Genomic DNA, 25,522 nt, shown 5'->3' with positions numbered 1-25,522 from the left:
TCTTGATGGAGGATTATTTTTTGTATAATATTCTTGTACCCTGGAATGTTGTTTTGTGGTAGTTGTAATTGAACATGGTGCTGTACTTTTACTATTTATTAAAATCTAATATTTATCTCTATGGCTGCTGTAGTCTGTTGCATGCGTGGGAGAGCTGGCTTGTTAAGGGGCCAAGCCCGAAGGGACTTTGGTCTGTTTTGTGTGCTTCTTCTTCTTCTTCTTCTTCTTCTTCTTCTTCTTCTTCCACCAAAAAATGCAGTTCTGGCTTAACCATGCAGTCGTTTTTTGCGAAACTTGGCAATATGGTACATGCAGGGCTATGCCAAACAGTGTTGACGTGAAGCCCACAACGCTATAGCACTCAATTGAAAAATGCAAACTTTGAACAGGCATAGCTCATGAACATATGTGTCTCCTCACGAGGAACAAATGTGGAATGGCGACCTTTGAGATCACCCACCATTTTGAATTATAAGAAACCAGTTAAAATCTATCTCCTCCCAGGATATTTGATCAAAATGCTCGTAGGATATCACTCAACAGCCCTGCGTGCCACCTGTTTTGAATTTGCACATAATGCAGGAGGCAGCATTGCATGCTTTACTGAAAACGAGCGCTTCCAAACTCCAACAAAAAAAAATCACCTGCAATGAATTTCTTGACAGGAAGTAGCTCATAACATATCCAATGTATTTTTATGAAACAATCACTTTGCAGATAGAAAGGATCATTTAAACTTAGCTCAGCTGCAATCTCTCCTATGGTACCGACATCAATACAGTATGGAAATGTGGACAAGATTGTATCCAACGATAACAAAATATTCTTTAGTCTTGGGTCTGAGAGGATTAATAGTGGTCCATGGCTCAAATGCAGAATAAATAATGGGCCTTTATAGGAAAAGGGTTGAAAACCACTGCTAAAGTTTGAAGGTATAGGGCAGGGTGCCCACACTTTTTTGACTTGCTACTTTCAAAGTGATCCGCTCAACAAGATATACCCACCAAAAATAGCAGTGGGCGTGGTTTTCTGGTTCCACAGAAAAATCATCAATTATTTTAAGCCTAGAATCAAGCCATCCAGGATCCTGGTGAATCATGACCATAAAACCTTTGATTCTGTGAAAAAAGATTATTGAATTATATGCTACATAAATACTCTTTGTTTAGCTGTCATTTTCATTTTTTGATTTTTTTTTCACAGAATCAAAGGTTTTTATGGTCATGATTCACCTGGCTTGATTCTAGGCTTAAAATAATGAATATGTTTTTGTAAATCTATATGGGATAAATGAATGGCCGATTTTTCAGTGAAACCAGAAAACTACGCCCACTGGCATGCTCTGCTATGCCCTATATTAGTCAATTTCAACAACAGCATTTGCCAGTTTGTCTCAGTCAGTCTGTCTTGTAGACTGGCAGGCAGCCCAGATCTGTGCTCCTAATTAGGACAGTTCTGTCCAGATCGGAGTCAATTTGTTTTATAGTCAGTCTCTGAACAAGGCTGAAGCCTCCCATAAGTTTAAAATCAGGCAATCAAGGCCTGCCAAAATACATTTTAGTCGACTAAATCAACTGTAGATTTAGTCAACTAATATCTTAGGATATTTATTCGACTGAAAGTACTGTAGACTCAAGGTAAAACATTTCAGATGACTAAAATATGACCATATCTGTCCATATTAACAGAATTTTAGCCAAAGGACTATGACGGTAAAACAAAATCAAAATCAACACTGATCCAAGCGACCGTTGGTTTATGGTAAATGTAACCTCACATCTTCCACCAGGGAGGAAAGCCTGGTGTTCATTCTAAGGGCCGATTCATACTCCTATTTTAGAGCCGAATAAAAGTCGGTTCGGCGCTGTAGAGCCTACAATGTGACGTCATTTGAGGTTCGGGGGGGCGGGTACCGTCCTAAAGTCGGCTCTTCGGTGCTACTGAAAATTTCTGACGAGCCGAAATCATTTCGGCACTACAGCGCCGAAACAGCGATAAAATAGGAATATGAATCGGCCCTAACGCCATTCATACTCTTATTTTAGAGCCGAATAAAAGTCGGTTCGGCGCTGTAGAGCCTACAATGTGACGTCATTTGAGGTTCGGGGGGGGGGGCGGGTACCGTCCTAAAGTCGGCTCTTCGGTGCTACTGAAAATTTCTGACGAGCCGAAATCATTTCGGCACTACAGCGCCGAAACAGCGGTAAAATAGGAGTATGAATCGGCCCTTAAGCCGGTGTTATTTTTTATTTTTTTAAAGGAGGCGGAAGCCATGCAAGGTACCAACCAGCACATCAGGAGCAATTTGGGGTTCAGTGTCTTGCCCAAGGACACTTCGACATGTAGACAGGAGGAGCCGGGAATCGAACCGCCGACCCATGGATCATTGGACCCATGGATCATTGGACGACCTGCTCTACCTCCTGAGCCACAGCCGCAGACTATTTCTGCAATAGGGCATTGATACTTTTACTCAAATGTAAAACATTCTTACATCACCGGGAAATTGGTCTCCAAAATTATGTTTCACTGTACATATGTTTATTTTGATCCCCAGTCTTAATTAATAAACTACAAAAGGTAACATATATACACACACACACACACACACACACACACACACACACACACACACACACACACACACACACACACACACACACACACACACACACACACACACACACACACACACACACAGTATATATTTATTCTATTTTTTGGCTCTGGTGATATTGAAGTAACAAGACCACTTATCAGCTTCAGTTTCATAATGTTCCAGCTCCAATTTTGTCTGCTGTCTGTATGATGCTGCTACTGTATAGGCTTACAGTAGGCCTACTGTAAAAACATATGGGGAAGCAGCAACTCCCATGAGGGTCTGCTGCCACTCAAAAGACATCTCTGTTTGCTGCTGCCTTTGATTGAGTTACTTTTCTTTTTTCTTTTTCTTTCTCCTCTGCATTTCTCCTCTGTATTGATTGATTGATTGATTGAAACAGTTTGCAGAATTACAGTACATTTCGAGCACAAACTCAATACAAAGGCTGTTAACTGTGAGTGGACGACCCAATTAAGCATTACACTTGTTTACAACAGGGTCCACCATGTTCAATTCATTCATGCTATCTTTTACTTATTCTTAGTTTTATGCATCATGCGTCATTGTATAATTGTGTTTTATTTGCTTGATGTATGTTCTGTATAGGCATATAAAGCACATTGAATTGCCTTGTTAAAATGTGCTACAAATAAAATTGCTGTGCCTTGACTTACTGTAGGCTATGAGTTAATTCTCTATCCTGATTTGATGAAATTGGTACCCTGATCTGAAAATGTATTTTCTGGGCTCACAAATACTTATTATGATGACTATGGGAATATATAGTCATATTAGTATTTAAATAGTATTGGTTGAATATGAATATTTAAAATTAACATTTAGCTCATATTACTGAGCTGTTGTTGGGACCTCCCTTTTGCCTTTTGCTTTATCTAGACGATACTCCAGGGAATACTTCAACAGAAGAGGTGAGATGTGTGTGTGTGTGTGTGTGTGTGTGTGTGTGTGTGTGTGTGTGTGTGTGTCAGTGTGCGTGCGTGCGTGCGTGCGTGCGTGTGTGAGAGAGAGAGAGAGAGAGAGAGAGAGAGAGAGAGAGTTTGTGGGGCTCATTGATCAGACAGAGCCTAATCCCATAGTCTGGGGGGACAGTTGCGATGGTAATGGTTCTATGGTTGCCATGGGGATGGGGCAGAGCAAAGCACCCAACCAACTTTTTACAATCCGGACACTTTCGATGACGCATGCGCAGAGCAGCGCATAGAGCCAGCTGTCCTCATGATCTCCATGAACGGTGGGTAAAATATAAATAAAACTCAACTATAAATAGAGAAGACAGTGCTCGTGTACACTATCTGTGTTGCATGACGAGCTGTCAGAGTCATGACTTTAGACGCTGTTTGTGTGTGTCAACGTAAAGAAACTGTCGTTTACACTGCTTGCTTAGGGTGCTAACACACAGAGCTAGCTGTAACGGTAACGTTAACCGCCCCGGCCCGGGACTGAGCTGAGTGAGGCTGCATGATGTTGATGATAGGTAATGTATTTCACAACGGTAACAACTCTTATTACTAATGTTCTATTATAGCTCTGGCTGTTTGTGACAGCTGTGTTTTTAACAGACAAATAAACACCAACCATTTCACAGTGATACAAACCACTATATCAGTAAAACGCTTGGTGTTTATTCATCTCTGGGATGGGTTACATTTGAGAGTTCTAAAATGGATAAATGAACACTGGGGATTTTTACAGTGTGTGTGGGTTTCCCTCAATCATCATCATTACACTATGGCTGGTTAGCCTGGGCTGGCTACGATAGGCAAGGCTAACAGCACTAGCATGCTGCGAGCAGCTGCAGCTGTCACTAAAATGACTCGCATAACCACACACAAACCAGTCTACACATGCACACACGATACACACCACCACAAACTACACGCACTGACGCACACACATGCATCTGGATAAACTACACAGTGACACAACTACATATATATAGCCTACAAGTAACATGTACAGTAGGCTGGGCAATGTCGTCACATGAGACAATTTTGTGGCAGCAGGTGAGGATGTTTTGACAACTTTTCATTATTGCAATAAATTACAAAAAAATCTGTACTTTGTCCTCACTCATTTCCCAATACAGAGGCAAATTATATTACCCCCCCCAAAACTATTTTAAACCTGGTGGTGCCCCTATTTTTGCTAAGAATCCATGGGTGTGACCTGAGACTTGCACATGAGTCATTTTGTGTGCCTTGGGCACAGAAAGTTGTCAACCTCTGGACAGAATTTTGAATATCATGATATGACCTGGTTTTAAAAGCTGTGTTACAGTAAGGCCATAATAGTTTATGAATTTACAGCTGTTCTAGCTGTTCTATCATTTGTCTTAGTTATTATATAGGCATTACAATTACAATTTACAATTTAGGCATTTAGCAGACGCTCTTAATCCAGGCATTACTGACATCTACTGTATTTATCAAAAATGTAATTGGATAAATATTTTGTGAAAGCATGAATTGTCATCCCCCCAATATTGTGATAATGTACAAAAGACAAACATCTATTCAAGCACATAACATTAACTACACAACTATACAGGCTACATAAACTATACACAAACGGGTACACAAATCAAAATGTTAAACCTCACTTCATAACCTCAGTCATGTTTGTTATTTTGTGTAGTGGAACTGTAGATTTGATTGCTGGCTGTGCATTAGTACACATGTTTGCATGAGACTGTACAGTTAAATGTGGTGATGTGATATTGTCCTACTTGACAGCTGTGGCCAGTGGTCCCAGTAGCAACCCCCCCACCACCAGCCAGGGCAAGAAACACCGTAAGAAAGGCAAGAAACACAAAAAACAGACATCAGACCAAGTCCCTTCCCCAGATCGGTAAGCCACTGTGTTATTGAATAATATATACAGCACTTGAATCTCTCCTTGCTGACGTGTGTGTGTGTGTGTGTGTGTGTGTGTGTGTGTGTGTGTGTGTGTGTGTGTGTGTGTGTGTGTGTGTGTGTGTGTGTGTGTGTGTGTGTTGTGCGGCGTGCGCCCATTTTACAATGTTTCTTTCTAACATGTACCCTGGCTTTTGTGTACACCATCAGACACACCCCCTGCCTACAGTATACTAAGCCCATTGAACTTCAAACTCCATTTTATGTTAGACTCATTTACACACACTGGTGATAGATTTTGTCCTTCTACCTAATGGATGAGATGCCCATGTTTTTTTTTCAATTACATTTTTCATTTTATTTATTTGCTTATTTCTGCGTATTTTATTTTTTCCATAGAAAGAGACACGACACGACACATTAGATTAGAAGGACAATATAAGTCAGCAGAACCAGGAACGTGTGTTTTAAATTAGTGTAATTATACCTCAAAGAGTCGCGTTTTTGCACATCAATGCATTTAATATGACCTTGTGCACGTCCGAGATACTGCAGCAATAGTAAAAAAAGTTATGCTGCAGCAGTAGTAACTACATAATAGGATTCGAATGTCCACACAAGGTTTATAATAAATTAAACAGAGCTTTATCACTGACTGCCTGCAAATGTGACATGTAAATCCAGCACATGCCCTGATGATGTAAACTTGGAAAGCATAACAGCCAAACTCCTTTTATGGCAGTTTCCTAACAAAGCTCTTGAAGGCATATTCTGTGCATATAGACAACATATTTATAGTAGAATTTCTTTTTCGCTTTATAGTCTGGGCTGCCGCAGTAATTTTATTTCAGTGGCCAACATGGGCTCAGGCTCGTGTGTGTGTGTGTGTGTGTGTGTGTGTGTGTGTGGTTCGGGGGAACAAACTATCAGCCTTTTGGCTGCCGAGCTACTTTCCGTCTGAACCAGTCTGTGGTTGGGTTGAGTTGGCTACCTCCAGGTTTTGCTGTGACAATGTGCCTTGTATTTGTCATGGATGGAAGGAAATAAACGCTCAGCTGACTGCACAACCCTCTGTATTTCTTTGAGGTTGGTATAGTTCCCGTTCACCAGGCAGTGTTGTAGCCAGTCAGGATGCTCTTGAAGGTACCTCTGTAGAAGGCCTTCAGGACCTTGTGGTCCATGCAAAACTTCTTCGGCACCTGAGGGAGCAGTATTATTGCTTTGCCTTCCTCACCACTTGTAATAATATATATTTATTTGTAACACACTTTATATTTGACACAAATCTCAAAGTGCCATGAATGGCCCACTTTATATTTGACACAAATCTCAAAGTGCCATGAATGGCCTACTTGTGTGCGAGCAGAGCACGCAACTTATCTCTGACTCTTGTCAACTTACTGTCCCTCTCTCTATCAAATATAACAAATAAAGATGAATCAAGTTATTGAAACATCTGAATTATGTCTATATAAATCCGTTCCATTACAATGGTTCTAAATATTTTACGTTCCCTATATATAATTTGAAACTCAATTTAGTTACGTCATCCACATATGTCAGTTTTTACACAAACATACATAATTACGTCATCAGCCAATCCCTGACTGGCCGAGTGACGCTTCGTCATGGGGGTTCAGTGTGTTTGAATTTCCGGATATGGGGGAGCATTGCTGTGGATGTACTGATGGAGGGAGACGTTGTACTCTATCCTAAAGGAGACGTGAAGCCAGTCTAGCGAATGGAGTATGGGTGTGATTATTTATATGTTCATATTTCCGCGCACTCATCAGGATCCTAGCAGCACTGTTCTGAATGTACTGGAGCTTCTGGATGCTCTTGCTAGGGATCCCGATGAGAGCCCCCCCCTGAGGCGCAGGAAAGTGTCTGTGGCATATTTAACTTTAACAAAATAGTTTTGACAGCTTAAATCCACGCGGCAGGCATTACTCCAAGTCTCGACACGCAGCAACAACAGCAACTGCATCCTCTGCCCCTTCACAATAATAAGTGCCTTCCCTTTGCCTCCCAATGCTGCACATTTTACCCAGGTTATTAAAAGGAAATAGGTGTAAGTTGTAACTTAACAGCATGAGAGAGAGGCCGCGTCAACTGTCACCGTAAACCACAGATGGACAGACGGACAAACCATCCATCTGTCTGTAGTTGGCGCCCCCCAGTGGTTGGCGCCCTGGGCAATTGCCCACTCTGCCCAGCGCATTCACCGGGCCTGGTGGTATTCTCTTTGCCTGACTTCCTGTTTTCCATGTTTTTTTTCTTTTTTCAAACTGTACCGAATCCGAACCGAAACTGTGATCCAAAAACTGAGGTAGGAACCTACTGTACATCTTCTCTCCTCCCATCCGCATAAAGGACAGTGGATCTGTTCCCAAGGATTCGGTGGTTGTGGTCCGTGTTCTCTTTTCAGTTGACCGGCCTGAAAGACAACTGACTGGAATTGAAACTACTAGTGAGTAGTAGTGCTTACTCTAGTCTCTGGGTACAGGTGACAGCTAAGCAGTTAGGGAAGTGTAACGCAGCCCTAAGTCACTGAATTCTATAAATAACAATTTCGTGTTTCACCTAACCAGATAAGAACATTGACTCATGCCTGCTCCCTGCCTCTCGACACTGTCGTCATGCATCAGTTCAAGAAGGATGTCATTTCATTGAATTGCATGGTCTGGTTTTGAAGCTCAAAATGGCCACAGCTGTCTGTGTAGTAAATTGAGTTTTAAAACATGTACTGGTGAGCAGGAAAAGGCAACTCACTGGCGGCCCTCATTTATCAAACTTGCGCTGACCAAGAAATTGCTATTTGGACATTTCAAGTTTCAACGCAGGTCTAGTCTCGGTAGTCAAACACAAACATTTTTCAGCTGAGACTTGTAGTGCACAGTATTTAGAGAATATCTGAGGCATCTAATTGCTAGTCGGGAACGATTCAAGAGTGGAATGAATGCCACACCTGGCTAATCAATACCCATTGTGTAGTACCTGGCTGTCTGTATTCCTTTTATGCCCATACATGGAGATCCCTGATGATTTAATCGGTATATGCCCACATAGGTTATGCTCAAATGGCATATCGGTCAGATTGGTGGTTCTGGACAACCGGATCACCATATACTGTATGCCTATATTTTACTACCCCCGGTGTCACAGGGGTGCCAGAGGGTGCCTGGCACCTCAGTTTATGTTCTATGTAAAGTTATGAAAATATGAAAAGAAAAAAACAATTGTCTGAAGATTATAATTGTCATAGAGATCACAATAACGGTATTGCAACAAACGCAGTTTTACACAGTAATATTATATAGCCTATTATCTTGCTCGTTGTCTTTGTCGCAGCTCCAGTCTAATTTCCCAATTTACAATCACCTGCCGGCCGCCAAGCAGTAGTGCTGTTATTCAGCAGTGGCACCACGGACAGAGCTGATTAGTGATTAGAATTTTGACCCTAGTTGCGCCTCGTCCTGACTCCTGTTGTGTTTTGTTGTGGGAAGTAAAAAGCGTGCAAATCAAAGCAAAGTTTGCTCGGTTCCTACTTAAGAATGGACATCAGAAAATGTTTTGGTAGTAGGCCTAATAATAAAGAAAACACTGACTATGTGGCATTTAAGTAGCAGCAGTAGCGATGACAATAATAACACAGACTACAGAGCCAGCCTAGCATGATTCAGAGACCGAAGATCTGCCCTCTCCTCTAGCTGTGGAAGAGCCCGCCACCTCGGCCCAGTACCACTACACCCGCCGCTGGTTGATTTCATTTGGGGGCAGAGAAGCCAGGAGCTACAATCCTGCCCAACTCGAATATTTACAATAAAACACGCTAATTTAGCAGAAGCTGGTTTAATGAACTGGACTGGCAGTGGCTTGAATATTCAGTGGTTGCGGTGCTGCCTTTTGCTTTCCATGTCGGAAATCTCATGGTACTTATTGGTACACAGACGAGGAGGCTGCAACTCTACTGACTGGTTAAGTTGGAATTTAGCTGGCTTATTTTGTTCTGCTGGTTTTATTTCTCATGTCTGTCTGAAACAGGCTATTTTAGACTGTGCTATAGGCTTCATTATTTTTTTCTATTCTGTTTTTGAGGGGCGCTAGCCCCTCCTATATACAGGTTTAATGTTTGTCTTTAAATGTTTGTTTTTAAAAACGCCATTGACAATGAAGGGAAAATTTACGTCATATTGTCCCTCATTACGTCATATTGTCTCTTTATTGTTAATGGCATTGGCACTGTTTGTTTTACATCACCTAATCAACATGAGTTAGACTTTAATATATTAGCGCCCCTCACTTCACATGGGTGTGATTTATTTTTGGTATCATTGTAGCTGTAGCAACAGAATGGTGAACTTGGTGAAGGACTGGCTGGCTTTGTCAATGAGCGAGATGCGCTCTCTGGCCACATTGACAGATGCAGGATTTTATAATGTTGAACTTTGTTGGTTTAGAAAATGTTGTGTCCTGGCTTACTGGCTGGCTGGGCTGCAGTTCAGGCAATCCGTTTTTGATTGATCATTGATGTTTGAATAGGTTTATAAGTTTGCACACTTATTGTACACTACACTTAATGCTTTATGTTGGTTACATGCTTTATAATGTGTGTCCGACCTGGCTGCTGCTGCTGCAGCGTGTAGGCTACACTTAATTCAATAAATGCTGCTGCAGCTGCTGTTCAGATTCAGAAATTCACATTTTTGATTGACTGACAGATTGTAGCTATACCACACTTAAGTTAAATAAATGCTATGCCTATTTAACTGCAGTAAATGTTATTTTATTTCAGCATTCAGCTATTCATTGTTAAATCAATACATGGCAACGGGCTGATTTTTACTATATAAAAATGTGTGCGGAGCTGCGGTCACCATAGAGTAATAAAAGGATAGAGACCGGAGCGACAGCCCCGCCGCTACTCATTTCGATGGAAGTTGCTCAGTGGCGTTTTGAAGCACCCGGAAGAACGGTCTACTTTGCATTTTTTCGATTTGGACACCAAATTTGGTGTCCTCACTGCATTACTGCTATTATTTGTAATGTTTTATGCCTTGCTTTTCTTTCTTTCTCCATTGCTCTGTAAAGCACTATTTTTTTATTATTATTATTATTATTTCATCCTGCAGCCGGCCTGTATACAAGGCAACCACTGTAGCTGCTTGATGTAGTAAAAGCTCAAAATGCTCAAAATGAAATCAGGAAGTAGTCTTTATTGTTGGTCATGATGTTAAATCAACCACCACTTAAGCAACCCTTTAAAGAGTCAACTCAAATAACTAAGACTTATTTTCACAACTGTGTGTTTGACACGCTGATAAAAGTTTTACTATATAAAAATGTGTGGCTGCGGCATCTGACATCCAGCATCTGATCATTTGGATAATAGGGTAAAAGAAGACTGATTCTGACACTTCCAAGTAACTGATTCAGTGATTTCCATAAAGCAGGGCAGAAATGCTCTGCTCAGCACTTCCTGAGTTCCTATTGTTGTCTAAAGGAGTCTGTTTTAGAGAAATACTACATCATATCAATGTTTCTTACTGTACTGTATGTGTCTAATCTTTCAGGTCTGAACTTCCTTCTGCTGAATTGTGTCAACAACTGCTGTCTCTGCACAGAGACTCCACCCCTCAAACTCCACCCCAAAACTCCACACCAGACGCTTCCAGACCAGACTCCACCCCACCAACTACACCCAACAACTCCACACCAGATGCTTCCAAACCAGACTCCACCCCTCCAACGACACCCAACAACTACACACCAGATGGTATCAAAGTAGACTCCACCCCTCCAACTACACCCCTAAGCGTTCTCAAACTCGACGCCACCACTACTAACGAACCCCAGAACAACATAGCAAACGTTCCCAAAACGTACAGAAACGGCACACACTCGGCCACCAGCATAGCCTCCGAGTCTGAGTCTCCAAGTGGCACCCCGCCTCCTCCTCTCAATGGACCTGAGAACCAATCGGGGCCAGATTGTCAACTTGCCTCGCCCCACACATCAACAGACGCAAAGACTATTAATCGTGGCGACAAGTCTCCTCCAAACATAACCCACAGTCCTTTAAATCCCCCAAATATTACCCACGATGCCGCCAATGCCTCCCACACACCCACCCTTCTGACTCTTTCGCAGTGCCTCCCTGACCTTGACAATGACCCCGGTTACCATGATGAGGATCCTGGATACCCCGCTAATGATGCTGGCTACCTTGACGACGACGCCGGTTACCTTGACGACGACCCACCTATCCCCTCGGTCACCTTCACCCATAGCAGCTCCTCCCTCCATCCCTCAAGCCCTCTCTTTCCATCGTTACATGCCACCAACGCCTCTCTGTCTCCCTCCTTCCCTTCACCGCTTTCACAGTCTCCATCCAATCTCCTCTCCTGTGCCTCCGAGTCTTTGGCCACGCCCATCTTAACTTCAATTGGTCTGCCTCCCGCTGTCCCTTTGCACGCCACGCCACCTTCGGCTCTGAGCCCTCCCCCTCCAGACTTTACTCCACCCCCTCCTGAGCTGCTGGGGTCAGATGACGAAGAACAGGAAGACCCTTCAGATTACTGTAAAGGTAATAGATTAATTTAATATACGGTAGTGTATTAACAAGAAAGCATTTAGTTTTTTTAAAGCACTTTTATATAAAAGTGGAAATAATAAATCAAACAATGAAAATAGAAGATTAATCTATTTTTGCATGGAGAAGACAATTGTAAACAAGAAGGTATTAAAAAAAAAGTTTGTATGGCTTTATTGATAGTACAGTAGGTAGACAGGAAATGGGGAGAGAGAGAGATGGGTAGTGACAAAGATCAGGACTCGAACCCATGATGCGCTGTCAGGCTACATTAGATTCTAGGTGCCACTAGTGCCAAGAGAGTGTGTGTGTGTGTGTGTGTGTGTGTGTGTGTGTGTGTGTGTGTGTCTGGCTGAAAGAAAAGTGAGGACGGCAATTGTGATTGGCCGGAATGTGACCATGTATGATGATAAAAGCGCCCTCTCGTCACACAAGTGTGATTTTTTGTGTGTGTGTGTGTGTGCACGTGTGTGCGTGCGATAGGTGGATACTACCCAGTGAAGATAGGTGACCTGTTTAATGGTCGCTACCATGTGGTCAGAAAACTGGGCTGGGGACATTTTTCTACAGTCTGGCTCTGCTGGGATTTACAGTAAGTAGTAATATACAGCATGAATAGTGTGTGTGTGTGTGTGTGTGCGTGCGTGTATATTCTTTATTTTTTGAGTGGTGCAACCACTCCCTTAATTGTTGTCATTTTGTCAATGTATAATTAGAATAAAATATGATTTTTGTGACATTTTAAAGTGTGTGTGTGTGTGTGTGTGTGTGTGTTACTGTGTAGGAGGAAGAGGTTTGTAGCATTGAAGGTTGTGAAGAGTGCTCAGCATTACACAGAGACCGCACTGGACGAGATCAGACTGCTAAGATGTGTACGTACACAAACACACACTGTATGCATGCACACATGCAAAAACACACTGCACGCACACAATAAACACATTGTACACACACACACACACACACACACACACCTTTATGAACACATTTACTAACATATCCAATGAACAAATTCACAAATGTGTGAACTGTACAGTTCATCAGATAACTATCTGTGGTTGTGCGTCTGGATGTGGTGTTTTATTAGGTGAGAGACAGTGACCCATCTGATCCAAAGAGACAGACCATCGTTCAACTCATAGATGATTTTAAAATATCAGGAGTCAACGGAGTCCGTATCCTTTATCACCATCACTCGTTTTTCTGTCCCTGTCTGTCTGTACATATTTTTGTCTGGCACTATCTCTATTCCTTTCTTCCTGTTGATTTATCAATCCTTAGCAGGTTCAATCAAACACTAAACTGAAATTGAAAACAAAAAGTCTAATTGTAATAAAAAAAATTAACAAATGAAAAATAATGACCTTGCTGTGAATCAACACAGCAACCATCGTGCATTTTTCGAGTATTCTGATTGCGTATCATATGCGTATAGTGTTGGAGGTTTTCTGGTTATTAGTCCTGACTGTTGGCACCAGATGTATGTATGGTTTTGGAAGTTTTGGGACACCAGCTGCTAAAATGGATCATCAAGTCAAACTACATGGGATTACCTCTGGTGTGTGTCAAGACTGTGATAAGACAGGTAAGCACACGCATGATACAAATGTACCCCAGACACACCTACACCAGAATGTGAATTTGGGAGACATGCAATGTTCATTGGTGTTTGTGTGTGTGTGTGTGTGTGTGTGTGTGTGTAGGTTCTCCAGGGGTTGGACTACCTACATACTAAATGTAAGATCATCCACACTGACATCAAACCAGAGAACATTTTATTGGACGTTGATGAGGTTTACATAAGAAGATTGGCAGCTGAGGCGACCATCTGGCAGAGAGCTGGAGCTGCACCCCCTTCAGGGTCTTCAGGTGACTGACTGATAGATTAATAGACGACTCCAACTGTTTGTTGCTGTCCTGCAGCCACCAGCACTCATGGATCCATCATCTTCTATTTATTGTGGCCAAAAACAAACCCGTTTCAACTATAAGTGATAATATACATTATGGAGAACTACGCCTGCTTGCATTGACAGCCGTCTTTGTGGAGATCCTCCTGGACAGAGTGTTAATGAGTTGTGCACATTTGGTGAGATTACAATCTGAGTTACAAGTGGATAAATGAACACAACTCCTCAGTGACTGTAGTGTGTACAAACCAAATATACTGTGCAGACATAACCTACTTTAATTTTGCTCGATTGTCAGTGGTAGGGTCTCAAATTCATTGGACTTACATCTCGCATCCGAGGTGAGCTACGCCTCTAGTCCTGATTACCCATTGCGACACATACTTTCCAACACTTATCAATACAAGACGGCGGGTTGGTGTGTGGCGGTCCCTAAACGTGTGAATACATTGCTGCGTGCAAGGATGTATGCACACTATGCACACGGCCAAACTACAGCTGACTGTTAGCTGTTTGAGTCTGTGAGAGGAAATTATTCGGAGCATTTTTATGCTACTTTGAATTCTGTGTGTGGCTCTACAGTATGTGTTCTAATCTGGATAGGAATTTAGAATATCATTTACTTCTGTTCATCACGGATGCGTCCATGAAGGGCAAGTGGGCTGGGCAGGGGTATTGCATGCACACGAAATAGTAATAAAAACATACAGTTTGTAAAAACATTCAAAGAATGTCTTCCTACAGTGTACAAGAACAGTTTGACACCGATTGGTCCACTAGTTTGCAACATTAGCTCCACACACATGGACTGTAGCTCCACACACATGGACAGACAGGGTCAAGAACAGAATCTACGACTCAAGCTCGTCACGGCCTGTCGTAGATACATTTGCACATGAATAGAAATGCAATTCATAACTCACATTCCTTGGACCAGGCCACACCCGTTTCCACCGAACTAGCTTTTCTGCAATTTAGCTACTACTGCTCCTACAGATTTTGTCTAGACATCAAACAAATACACATTGTCTCTGGAGTCATGTGATAAACAGGCATCAATCACATGTTTCATTGTCCATTCTGATTGCCTATGTTTCCTTCCAACCTTTTTGCCTATTTTATAAACCATGCAAAGTAGAAGAATGGAGGGACAGCGCCACTTGCCAGGTTCAAGAGCATTTATTTTAAATAGCAGAGAGCAACGTTTCGGTCTTGCGACCTTCCTTCCTCAACGTTTCTCTCTGCTATTTAAAACAAATGCTCTTGAACCTGGCAAGTGGTGGTGTGCGGGTGTCCCTCCTTTCTCCTAAGTTGTATGCCTCGTCACCATCACACCTGCTCCAAATTGTCTACCGGGTGTGCAGAAGTCTTCTCTCCATAAATAAACCATGCCAAAAAAGCTCAGAAAGATTATGTTGAACAGTCACAAGTATTATAGGACATGTTTCAGTGTTGTTGGAACCTGGTGGTTGTTCTAGTGGAGCACTCTCAGGTCACTGAGGTCAAAGCTATAGGAAGCTGATTCCATTTCCTCAGCAAGACCAGGGTCTTTAGTTTAGTTGACTGAGACATGATGCTGTGTGTTTCTGTGGGAATAGCAGAGTTCCTGACAGGCAGGTTGAGGAGACTTCAACATGTTAGAGTTCTGTCCACAGTGCACTGTGGCACATACCGTAGTGAGTCCATGAAGAATTACTGGTGGAGAGTCAGTGAAAATAACCCAACTACAAGCTCACAGCTCATTATGAGCCAACTCGGCATATGAGTTACACGACTTGGGTAACTAAGACCCCGCGTTGTAAGGAGATACCTCATACCCTCATAGTCATTTGCTCAGCTGATGCCGACAATAACCCACTTCAACTTACTTAGTTACGTTTTAATGTATTCATCGTAATAACAAAAGTGCACAGGGCAGATATGACAAATAACTGAAATATACCAAGAAATTACTGGCATTTACAGTATATAAATGTTATACTAAATAGCGGAAATAGCTGATCTACAAGCTTAAAACACTATGCTATTTCTGCTTTATGTATGAACATTTTTCAACATGGACACAATTATGACAAAATAATTGCGATTATCTCAAGTAATTGCGATTAGACAATTATGTAATAATAATTGTGACAACCCTACTGCTACTCCCCAGTGTGACTGACTGCCAGTGTGTTAGGCAGTCAGACGACCTGTTTTACACACTGGCTGCTTTCAGACCCGTCTTGCTCTTGTCTGCAGTCTCTCTCTTTGAGGGTTTCTAACTTGCTGTTTTCTCTTGCCTGTCTGTCTCTGTTTGTCCGTTTGTTTCTCTGCCTGTCTCTCTTTTCTTGTTCTTTCTCCCCCTTTTCTCAATCAATGCTTCATCTCCTGTCGTCTTTGCTTCATCCCCCATTCCTCTTATCCCCCTGCCTGCAGTTAGCGCCGCCCCCCGGGATAATCAGGTAAGTCACCTAATGTGCTGCATTGTGATTAATTTGCTGTTCATGTCAATGACGGGTGTGATACTAGTTGTTTTCTGCTTGGTTAACTCTTTCAATGTCAATGACGGGTGTGATACTAGTTGTTTTCTGCTTGGTTGACTCTTTCAATGTCAATGACGGGTGTGATACTAGTTGTTTTCTGCTTGGTTAACTCTTTTCACAAAGTGTGCTAGTGACTGTTCAGTGCCATAAGCAGTCAGGTGAGATTTATTGTATTTCTCACTGGCCTTTCCCTCTAACCAGGCTCTGTGGATTTTATCCACACATTTGTGCTGAAATTGCAAAATGTACATATTGGCAAATCTTGTAAAATGTTGTAAGGCCGGTGTACTCACCCTAGAGTCAGTCTAGTTATTTTGACACAACAAGCTGTTAGATTACTATGAAAACCTGTCCGTCCGTCCGGTCAGTCACGCCACCATATATGGCCGTCACCCCGTTACGCCTGGTGACACTTCACGCCACCATATATGGTCGACTCTCCATATATGGTCGACGAACCATATATGGTCATCTCCATATGAAGATCACGACACTGACCTCATCAAACCCTGGAGGGAAACTGGATCATCACCTAGATTTGCATATATGGAGCCGGCCAGACCTCAAACCCTTAGGTGCGATTCATACTCCTATTTTAGAGCCGAATAAAATTCGGTTCGGCTCTGTAGAGCCTACAATATGACGTCATTTGAGGGCGGTACCGTCCTAAAGTCGGCTCTTCGGTGCTACTGAAATTTTCTGACGAGCCGAAATCATTTCGGCACTACAGCGGTAAAATAGGAGTATGAATCGGCCCTTAGATATATGGAGCTGACCTGTTCTTGACATTCCATATGTTGATCCTTCCCCATCCGTCCCCGATGTCTCCCTTTTGACTGATTGATCTGACCCCCCCATGCCCAAGCGCCAGCGCTCTCCCAGCAGTCTGCCGTCACCCAGGTGGATGCGTGCACTGGTTACTGGTTATTCTGAGACAATTAATATCGTCTCAGAATGATTTTGTGCAACCACTATTGGCTTTTCTTTATATGCCTTGGCACAGAGCACATATCTTTGTGTCAGCAAAAGATGATGGCAAGGAACGACTGTAATGTAATGAGTCCCGGGATGCATGGATGGTCTTTTAGATGAGTCGCAGGGACATTTTAGTCCCACTTCAATGACATTAGGAGTCATATTTTGCCTCTCATTTCATTTTATATGGTTATAATGTGGTTGTATTCATGTAGAAAACAGAAGAAGAAATGATTATTATAACTAAAGCTAGCAAAATACACTAGAATAAAAAACAGTACAGTAGTGCATCCCGTGGATGCAGAGGTCGTTTTATTGCGTCCCTTAACTATAAACTGCGTTTTGGGATGCAAAATGCACCCTATTTTGATCTCTGGCCTTGTCTCCTACCTCTGCACATCCTCTCCATACCACACTGCATCATTCTAATGCAGTGGCAATATCAGAGGCAGCGTGCATTGCTATAGAGCATAGCAGTGGCGGTCATTTTGTGGTGCCACAGATCGAACATTAATTGCCACAGATGAAGTTTTCCTTCAACGTTTTCAAAAAGGTGTCTGAAGGAATCCTTTCTCAAGGCTTTGTGTTGGCACAACTTGGCAGGCAAAGACTTCCTGTACCCGTGTATGGAGACACTATTAGTATGTAGTATTAAGTATTAGCCTGGGCAGCATTCCTTTTGGGGTTTATGATCCGGTCGGGAGCGGATGATCTCCCTATGTCATGTTGTAGTATTGTTTTGTAGTCATCAGTCATCCGGAACTTCCTTTCCCCTCAAACCGATTTTTCTCAATAAAAGCTGCAGAGAGCTTTTATTGGTCTTCCGGTTTGAGGGAAAAGGAAGTTCCGGATGATTGTTCCTTTCAATATTGCGTGTTTTTTGTTTAGTTCATGGTTTATTGTTAATATTATGGCATTTTTACCCTTTATCAAGTTTGCTTGTGTATTACAAGGAAGGGTTGTGATACGATTGAGGCAATTAGCAGAAACTCCTATACAGCGTGAGAATTGGCATGAGCATTTGGGGAGGGGGGGGGGGGGGGAGATACAGCTCAGCAGAGAACGTTTTGTAGTAATTTTGATAAATTGTTTCGCTGTGTGGTTTGAGGCTTTTTCTGACTGCAGAGGGAATTGTAGGCACTTTGGTCTTGGTCTTTGTAAACTGGAATTAGCGATAGTTACAGGTTTGCCGTGATCGTTGTTGGATTCACCATTAAATACAAACAAATGGCTTCACAGTGATGCTTGTGTAACTACAGTTGGAGGCCATTGATATTGTCCTTTTCTTTTTGCTGAGGTTTGCAAAACCCATTTTGGGCGGGAACCCCTTTTGGTGTTTTAAACATTGTTATAATTTAGCTATTGAAAAATAGCAGATCTACAAGCTCATAGCGCGCCACCGAGTGGGGCGCTACGAGCTTGTAGGTCTGCTATTTTTGAAAAATCGTGAAAATATTTATTTCAGAAAACTGAAGGATTTAGAAGGATTTTTTTAAATTTTGAGGTCGGGCCTAAATGGGTCAAATGATAAGGGACAATATCGGTGGCACCCAACTGTATACAAACAAATGGCTTCACAGTGATGCTTGTGTAACTAAAGGCTAGTATTCACATTTTTCACAAATAGTCTCTATGTTTGGGCTGTGTTACAGTATGTGCTGTATTGTTGCTTTGCATTGAGCCTCTCTGCATGTGTCTTCTGTAATGTCCCTCCAAAAAGCATTAAACCAAGTACGTACGAACACGAAGGAACGCACGCTGGGAGTCCGCACTGTGCTCTGTCGTTTCATTCACTCTTTCTCGCTGGTATGTGCAGTGAATGAACAGTCAATGAACCCTCTTGAATCTTGAGGATTAGGTAAAGGCGCTTTCAATACTGTCGGGTAAAACCGACAGCTGAGAACTAGAGTTCTTAAATGTGTGCGTGTGTGTGCGAGTGCGTGCAATATAATGTGTTAATAGTTTCTTATAGATTTGCTCATTTTAACTGGACATCTGTCTGTGTGTGTGTACTGTAGGATGGTAAAGTGACTAAAAACAAGAAGAAGAAATTGAAGAGAAAAGCCAAAAGACAGCAGAGACTGTTAGACCAACGACTGGTAGAGATACAGGTAATGTACAGTATGCTTTTATTACATAACGACTACTCTAGACTACTAGAACTACAGTACTATACAACACCTACCACTATATTACTGAGTAGTACTGCCTGCCAGCCTCTATACTAACATAATATACTACTAGAGAATGAGATGCACGATTAATCTGATTTCTATCTGCAATATCAGCCTTAAAAGTTGCAGTATCAAACGGATATCAAAATTATATATTGGTTTTAGCCAATATTTGTTTGAATGTGAAGCTTTAAAAGCATTTTGTGATAATAATAATAAAACTTTATTTGCATAGCACCTTTCATGACATGAAATGCAGCCCAAAGTGCTTTTACAGAGCAATGAAAAAGAAAAGAAAAGAAAAGCAAGGCATTCAAAATAATAGCAGTAATGCAATACAGTGAGGACATGAATAACAAGGAATTTAAAAGAGCAATGGAGAGAAACTATCTGTCATAGTTAGTGGAACAGATAGATAAAAGTTCTGATATTTCTGTTAGAAATACTGCTTTGCACTTTGGAGGACGATAAATGCTAATCATTGGCATAGAGGATTGACCCTGCAGTATTGTGGCCTGGTATTCAAAGGATGAAAAGCTGCCAAGAGTCAGAGCCTTGAATTTTAAAGTGTCTGAAAAAATATTTGCCAGTCCACCTCCTTTCTTAGACTCGCAAACAGAGTGAATGAAACTAGTTAGCGGGACAGGCTGGCGCTATAGGAGAACAGCTCCATCCGAGCCTAGTGATGATGAAGGCTTCAATCACTGTTTTGAACATGCAATCTAATCTGTCAAACCCACAGATGTACAAATGAAGTGTTACTGGATTCTCATTAGAATGCTTCACTCACTGGTATTGTAAATAATTCTGTTCCAGAGAATGGACGAGGTGGATAGCGTGACCCCGCCCCCAACAGACAACTGCACAAACAGCTGTTAGTACATGCCTACACAACACTTCACAACTACATAACACTACCCACGTTTAATTTAACTTTTGGGTCACGGGCTAAAAAGTTTGGAATACACAATTTCACATTTTTAGATGCAACTACATTAACAACCATAGTACACATTTATAGTATATTATTGTATAATATATCTTAGAATATTACGTAATATATAATTGGTTTATTTTAGATTAATTGAGTTTAAAATAACTTAACTTTAACGTCTTCTGTCACCTTTAGGTTCCTCTGTTGTCAATGGCAACACTTCCTGCTTTTCAGCCAATAGCAAGGCCAGCCCTGAGTCAGCATCCTCTTGGTTGGAGGAAAGCTGTAATGGCCACACCCCTGGGCGGTACTCTAGTCCAGCCTCTGGCTTATCAGGGATATCGAGCTCTGTAATGTCAGCAACCTCTGAGTCAGCACTCTCTACCCTATCAGGTTATTCTACTGGTCAGGACAGCTCGCGTTCACTCCTGTCACCAGGAAGTAGGTTTTCCTTTTTTTTTTTTTACTTTTCTTTTAAATATATACACATTAGCTGATTAGGTATACATATTAGAAGTGTAATGGTACATATATTCATATTGAATTGTTCGGTAGGAGGCATTTGTTTTGGTACGCACCACGAACTGAACACAAAATTACAATTTTGTAATCAAATGTGCAGCACTCAACTATACCAGAGCCGTCTCAGTGGCTCTGCAATCCACTTTAAGCCTACATGACACGGTGGGACGTGCGGTGTGTCACAGTAATTGCTGCTTAATTAAAGCAAACATTAAGTTCTTAGACTTGGCTGCCACATGAAAGCCAGACGTTGGAGGGGCTAGCACCCCTCAATAAAAAGTATAACATTTGAAGTGTAACAGTCTTTGACACCAAAATATTGAAACGTTCATTATGTATTGTTACACCTCTAATGCACATTAATAAATACACACTCGCACATAGAGTGGAGGACAGAATGTTAAATTCCATTCACTGTATCCAGTTGGGGCTTACTTCGGAAGTCTGTTTCATGTGTGTGTGTGTGTGTTCTCAGTGTTTAGTGCAGGAGATTTCCTGTTGAACCCTCTGGATCCCAGAAATGCAGACACACTACAGATCAAGATAGCTGACCTGGGAAATGCTTGCTGGGTGGTGAGTACTGTTAAAGCTACCGCATGCCTCTTGTAGAAACGAAGTTCGGCTTGGTAATAAAAACAAAATTACATCGTTGTGGAAAAAACTCATTGCCTTGCCAAAGTTCATTTCAACAGTTCATTTCACCTACAGGATTTTATAATTACTGTGGCTGAATTTTCCAAGTACATTAGGGGTAGGGTATCGGGTTCGATACCAGTATTGGTATCGGAGCAATCCTACACTTTACAACAACAAAAAACGTATTAATTATAAAATTGATGATGAAATTAATATAATAATAATGATAATCCTTATTTTATTTGTGTATTTTCAGTATAAACATTTCACGGAAGACATTCAGACCAGGCAATACCGGGCTGTGGAGGTTCTGATTGGATCTGAATACGGAACTCCTGCTGACATCTGGAGTACTGCCTGTATGGTACGATGCCTCAAGTCATATTTCAATGCACACGTCAATACATCTTAACCCATTTTGGGCGGGAACCCCTTTTGGTGTTTTAAACATGTTATAATTTAGCTATTGAAAAATAGCAGATCTACAAGCTACGAGCTTGTAGGTCTGCTATTTTGAAAAATCGTGAAAATGTGCAGTTGGGAGTCGGCGGCCAATTTCATAAATTTTTTGGGGTCCTTGACATGAAATATTGAGAACCACTGACATAGAATTCCATGGAATGTAAAGTGCGTTATAAATAAAATCCATTATTATAGAAACATCAGGCCTAAATGGGTTAATATCTGCCTTCTTCACTCTATCACTGCGGGACAAGGCTATTGTCAAACAGATCCACTGTGGAGCAGTAACACAACAATTAGACCCACATCATTATTTATACAAACACAGGCCATGATGTCCTCACTATGATGCAAAGTTCAAACACATTTACAACTCAATGCTGACTAACTGACTGGATGACTGAATGCATTTTTCTTTTTAAATTAATGATGTTGTATTGATTGTGTCATGTATTTTAGGCATTTGAGCTGGCAACAGGAGATTACATGTTTGAACCTCACTCAGGAGAAGATTACACCAGAGATGAAGGTACTTGATTGAGATTCGGACCGCACATCTAAATTATTATATACTATTATATTTTTATATTTTGGCCATATTAACGGATATCTCCCTAATTTTCTTCTGTTTGGCCAACTTAATTTTTTTGGAAGGGTGGGATGGATCGAGGCAATATGGGCAGAGTAGATGACCACATAAAGAAATTAGTCTTATGTTTTGACAGTAGAATAAACCCCTTGGAAGCCTTAGCTTTTAGAACAGTACAGTATGTATTCTTGAGCTTTTTCCTCACAACGGTGACTTTGTCTTTTATCATAATCACAATCAGTTTTAATGTTACTTCCACAGTACACACTAGGCAGAAAGGGGAGCCTAGCCTCAATACATCATATAAATATAAACATCCGACATTATGACATAAAGTTTATGACAGAAGAAAATGAAAAACATTATACTGTAGGTCTCCTTTAATACTGTATAAGATGTATATACAAATGAGGGGGTAAGAGGTCTATGTATGATATATTATACATGCAAATACAAATGTACAGTGCAGCAAGTCATATTAATAAGGTTGAATATTAACATAATGTTTAATATTCGCAGATCATTTAGCTCATATTATTGAGCTGTTGGGACCTCTCCCTTTGCCTTTTGCTTTATCTGGACGATACTCCAGGGAATACTTCAACAGGAGAGGTGAGAGTTGTGTGTATGTGATTGCGTGCGCGCATGTGATTTCATTAAAATGATCTTGATTGCCATTTCTCCTCAAAACAACTCATTAAATGTTTTCTCTCTCATGCTGTCAATCTGTAGGAGAGTTGCGTCATATATCCAATCTGAAGCCATGGGGTCTATTTGAAGTCTTATTGGAGAAATATGAATGGCCATTAGAACAAGCTGCTCAGTTCACAGACTTCCTGATGGTGATGCTGGAGCTGGACCCTCAGAAAAGGCACACTGCTGCACAGTGTCTGGAACACCCATGGTTACAATAATACACTGTACTGCACACACAGCACACACATACTGTACTATACACTGTATACATACACTCCACACATTGTACCACCACACCCAGCACCACCAACAACACTCCACTAACATTACACCAGTGGTTCTCAAACCTTTTAACCGTTCAATGACCCCCACCCGAAAGGGTCCATGTGGAACCCACACAATTTGTACACTCTCAGAGTTAGAGCTGTACGGGTCAAATTGGAACGCCCACGAGGAACCCAGAGGGTCCCTGGACCCCACTTTGAGAACCACTGCTATACACACACCCGGCACCTCCCAACAACGGCACACAGCACATGCACACACAATGACTTAACTGGCTCTCAGACAGACCACTAAAAGGACAGAGGACTTAAAGGAGATCTGAAGGACTTTTAGAAGCCAGTCTGAATGACTATTGAGATAATTGTTGATGTATTCGTAGAATTGTTCATTCTCTGTTACCTTGGAGGCCACATTAACAATGCCTTCCACTAGCATTGCTAACTTTAACAGGAAGCTACCAGCTACCACAACTAGCTACCAGTTAACTACCAGTCTCTCAGGATGAAAACAACCGGTTACTGATCGATATACTGTAGTTGGCTTCTAAAAGTCCAGAGTCTGGTCGCTGTTCATGCAACTGAATGACGATAATGATTAGCACAGCTGTAGAAGCTCCTTGGATTTGTATTTATTATTACTACTGCTATTTAAATCTAAAGTTTAACATACTGAAAATGATTATTATAATTATGAATGTGACATGTATTTATTGTGCTTGTTTTTCTGCCATATTACCAGTTTACACTGTTAACTGTACGTCACACACTGTTAATGTCACAATCTTCTGTTCGACTTTAGTGCCTTGATAACCTCCCTCTCCCAAATACACCAACATAAGCCCCCAAATATACCAACATACCCCCTACTGTATGTTGGTACATAACCCCCATGATGTACCAACATCCAATGGTCCTATGGGACTTAGGAAGCCGACGACACCCGGCCTACAACATACCAACATAACACAACCCCCATAACGCAACATACCCTGCACAACATATTACAGAGTAAGGTGCCAACAGAGACACCATAACCCTCATGATCAGTGGTTTTCACAGTGGGGTATGTGGTCCCCCAGGGGTCTTTTAGGGGGTTCCCCCACAAAATTGAAGCCCAATTTAACCCTATTATTATACTTCTTGTGAAAGTAATTCTGAAAAGTGTTAACACAATCTTCCCCTGGCGCAAAATAATTTGTGGGCCCTTGACATGCAATTGTAATTGAAAGAACCACTGCCCTATGACAACCCCTCCAACATACCGCTCTACCAACCTACCCCCTACAACATGCCACCGGACCCCCCATAGCACACCCAACGGATCCCATACAACAGAACCCCCACACCATTTTCCTCACACAAAAAAGGGATAAACAGAACATAAGAAAGAATATTGTCATTTTTCTACGTGTTTCCGTGTGGAATGCATCTATTTGTGTAGAAAAAATAAAGAGTTTTCTTCCCATTTCAAATCTCAATAAAATGATGAATGAAAATGGAACCATTAGGAGGACCGTTTTATATTGTGATGGTAGATGATATTCAGATCTAACGTATTCCCCATGTCGCTCCCTCTTGTGTTCTGTTGCTCAAATCACTACTACTGTATTGTTTACTTTATGGGGAACGGGAAGGCCTAATGAAGGAATATAACACTACTGTTGATGAACCTAGAATAGGAACAGATTTCTGAACAGACATCTGATCTGAGTGCTCATAGAATACCGTTTACCAATTTGGATCCTACT

The 25,522-nt window shown here is 41.5% G+C and overlaps 1 protein-coding gene across 5 annotated transcripts; it reads left to right on the top strand.

The window, feature by feature from the left end:
• The first annotated feature begins 3,754 nt into the window (after positions 1 to 3,754).
• On the top strand, positions 3,755 to 25,269 carry srpk3 (SRSF protein kinase 3). Of its 5 annotated transcripts, none has more exons than XM_079529923.1 (18): positions 3,755 to 3,854; positions 4,008 to 4,097; positions 5,356 to 5,470; positions 11,049 to 12,061; positions 12,551 to 12,659; positions 12,852 to 12,939; positions 13,155 to 13,242; positions 13,546 to 13,652; positions 13,771 to 13,936; positions 16,396 to 16,421; positions 19,496 to 19,588; positions 20,468 to 20,525; positions 20,781 to 21,026; positions 21,583 to 21,680; positions 22,000 to 22,107; positions 22,665 to 22,734; positions 23,314 to 23,406; positions 23,527 to 25,269. In XM_079529923.1, the coding sequence occupies exons 2-18, from the start codon at positions 4,082 to 4,084 to the stop codon at positions 23,706 to 23,708; spliced, it is 2,676 nt and encodes an 891-aa protein (XP_079386049.1). In that variant the 5' UTR covers positions 3,755 to 3,854; positions 4,008 to 4,081; the 3' UTR covers positions 23,709 to 25,269. The 5 variants fall into 5 exon arrangements, with proteins under 5 accessions (XP_079386049.1, XP_079386047.1, XP_079386050.1 ...); XM_079529921.1 differs by having other exon boundaries at positions 4,008 to 4,115; XM_079529924.1 differs by lacking the exon at positions 4,008 to 4,097 and having other exon boundaries at positions 3,823 to 3,854.
• Positions 25,270 to 25,522: the final 253 nt, after the last annotated feature.

The sequence above is a fragment of the Electrona antarctica genome (assembly GCF_951216825.1).
Source record: "Electrona antarctica genome assembly, chromosome: 2".
NCBI classification, from domain to species: Eukaryota; Metazoa; Chordata; class Actinopteri; order Myctophiformes; family Myctophidae; genus Electrona; species Electrona antarctica.
The sequence above is the reverse complement of the archived record's forward strand: the minus strand, read 5'-3'. Positions and strand labels throughout refer to the sequence as shown.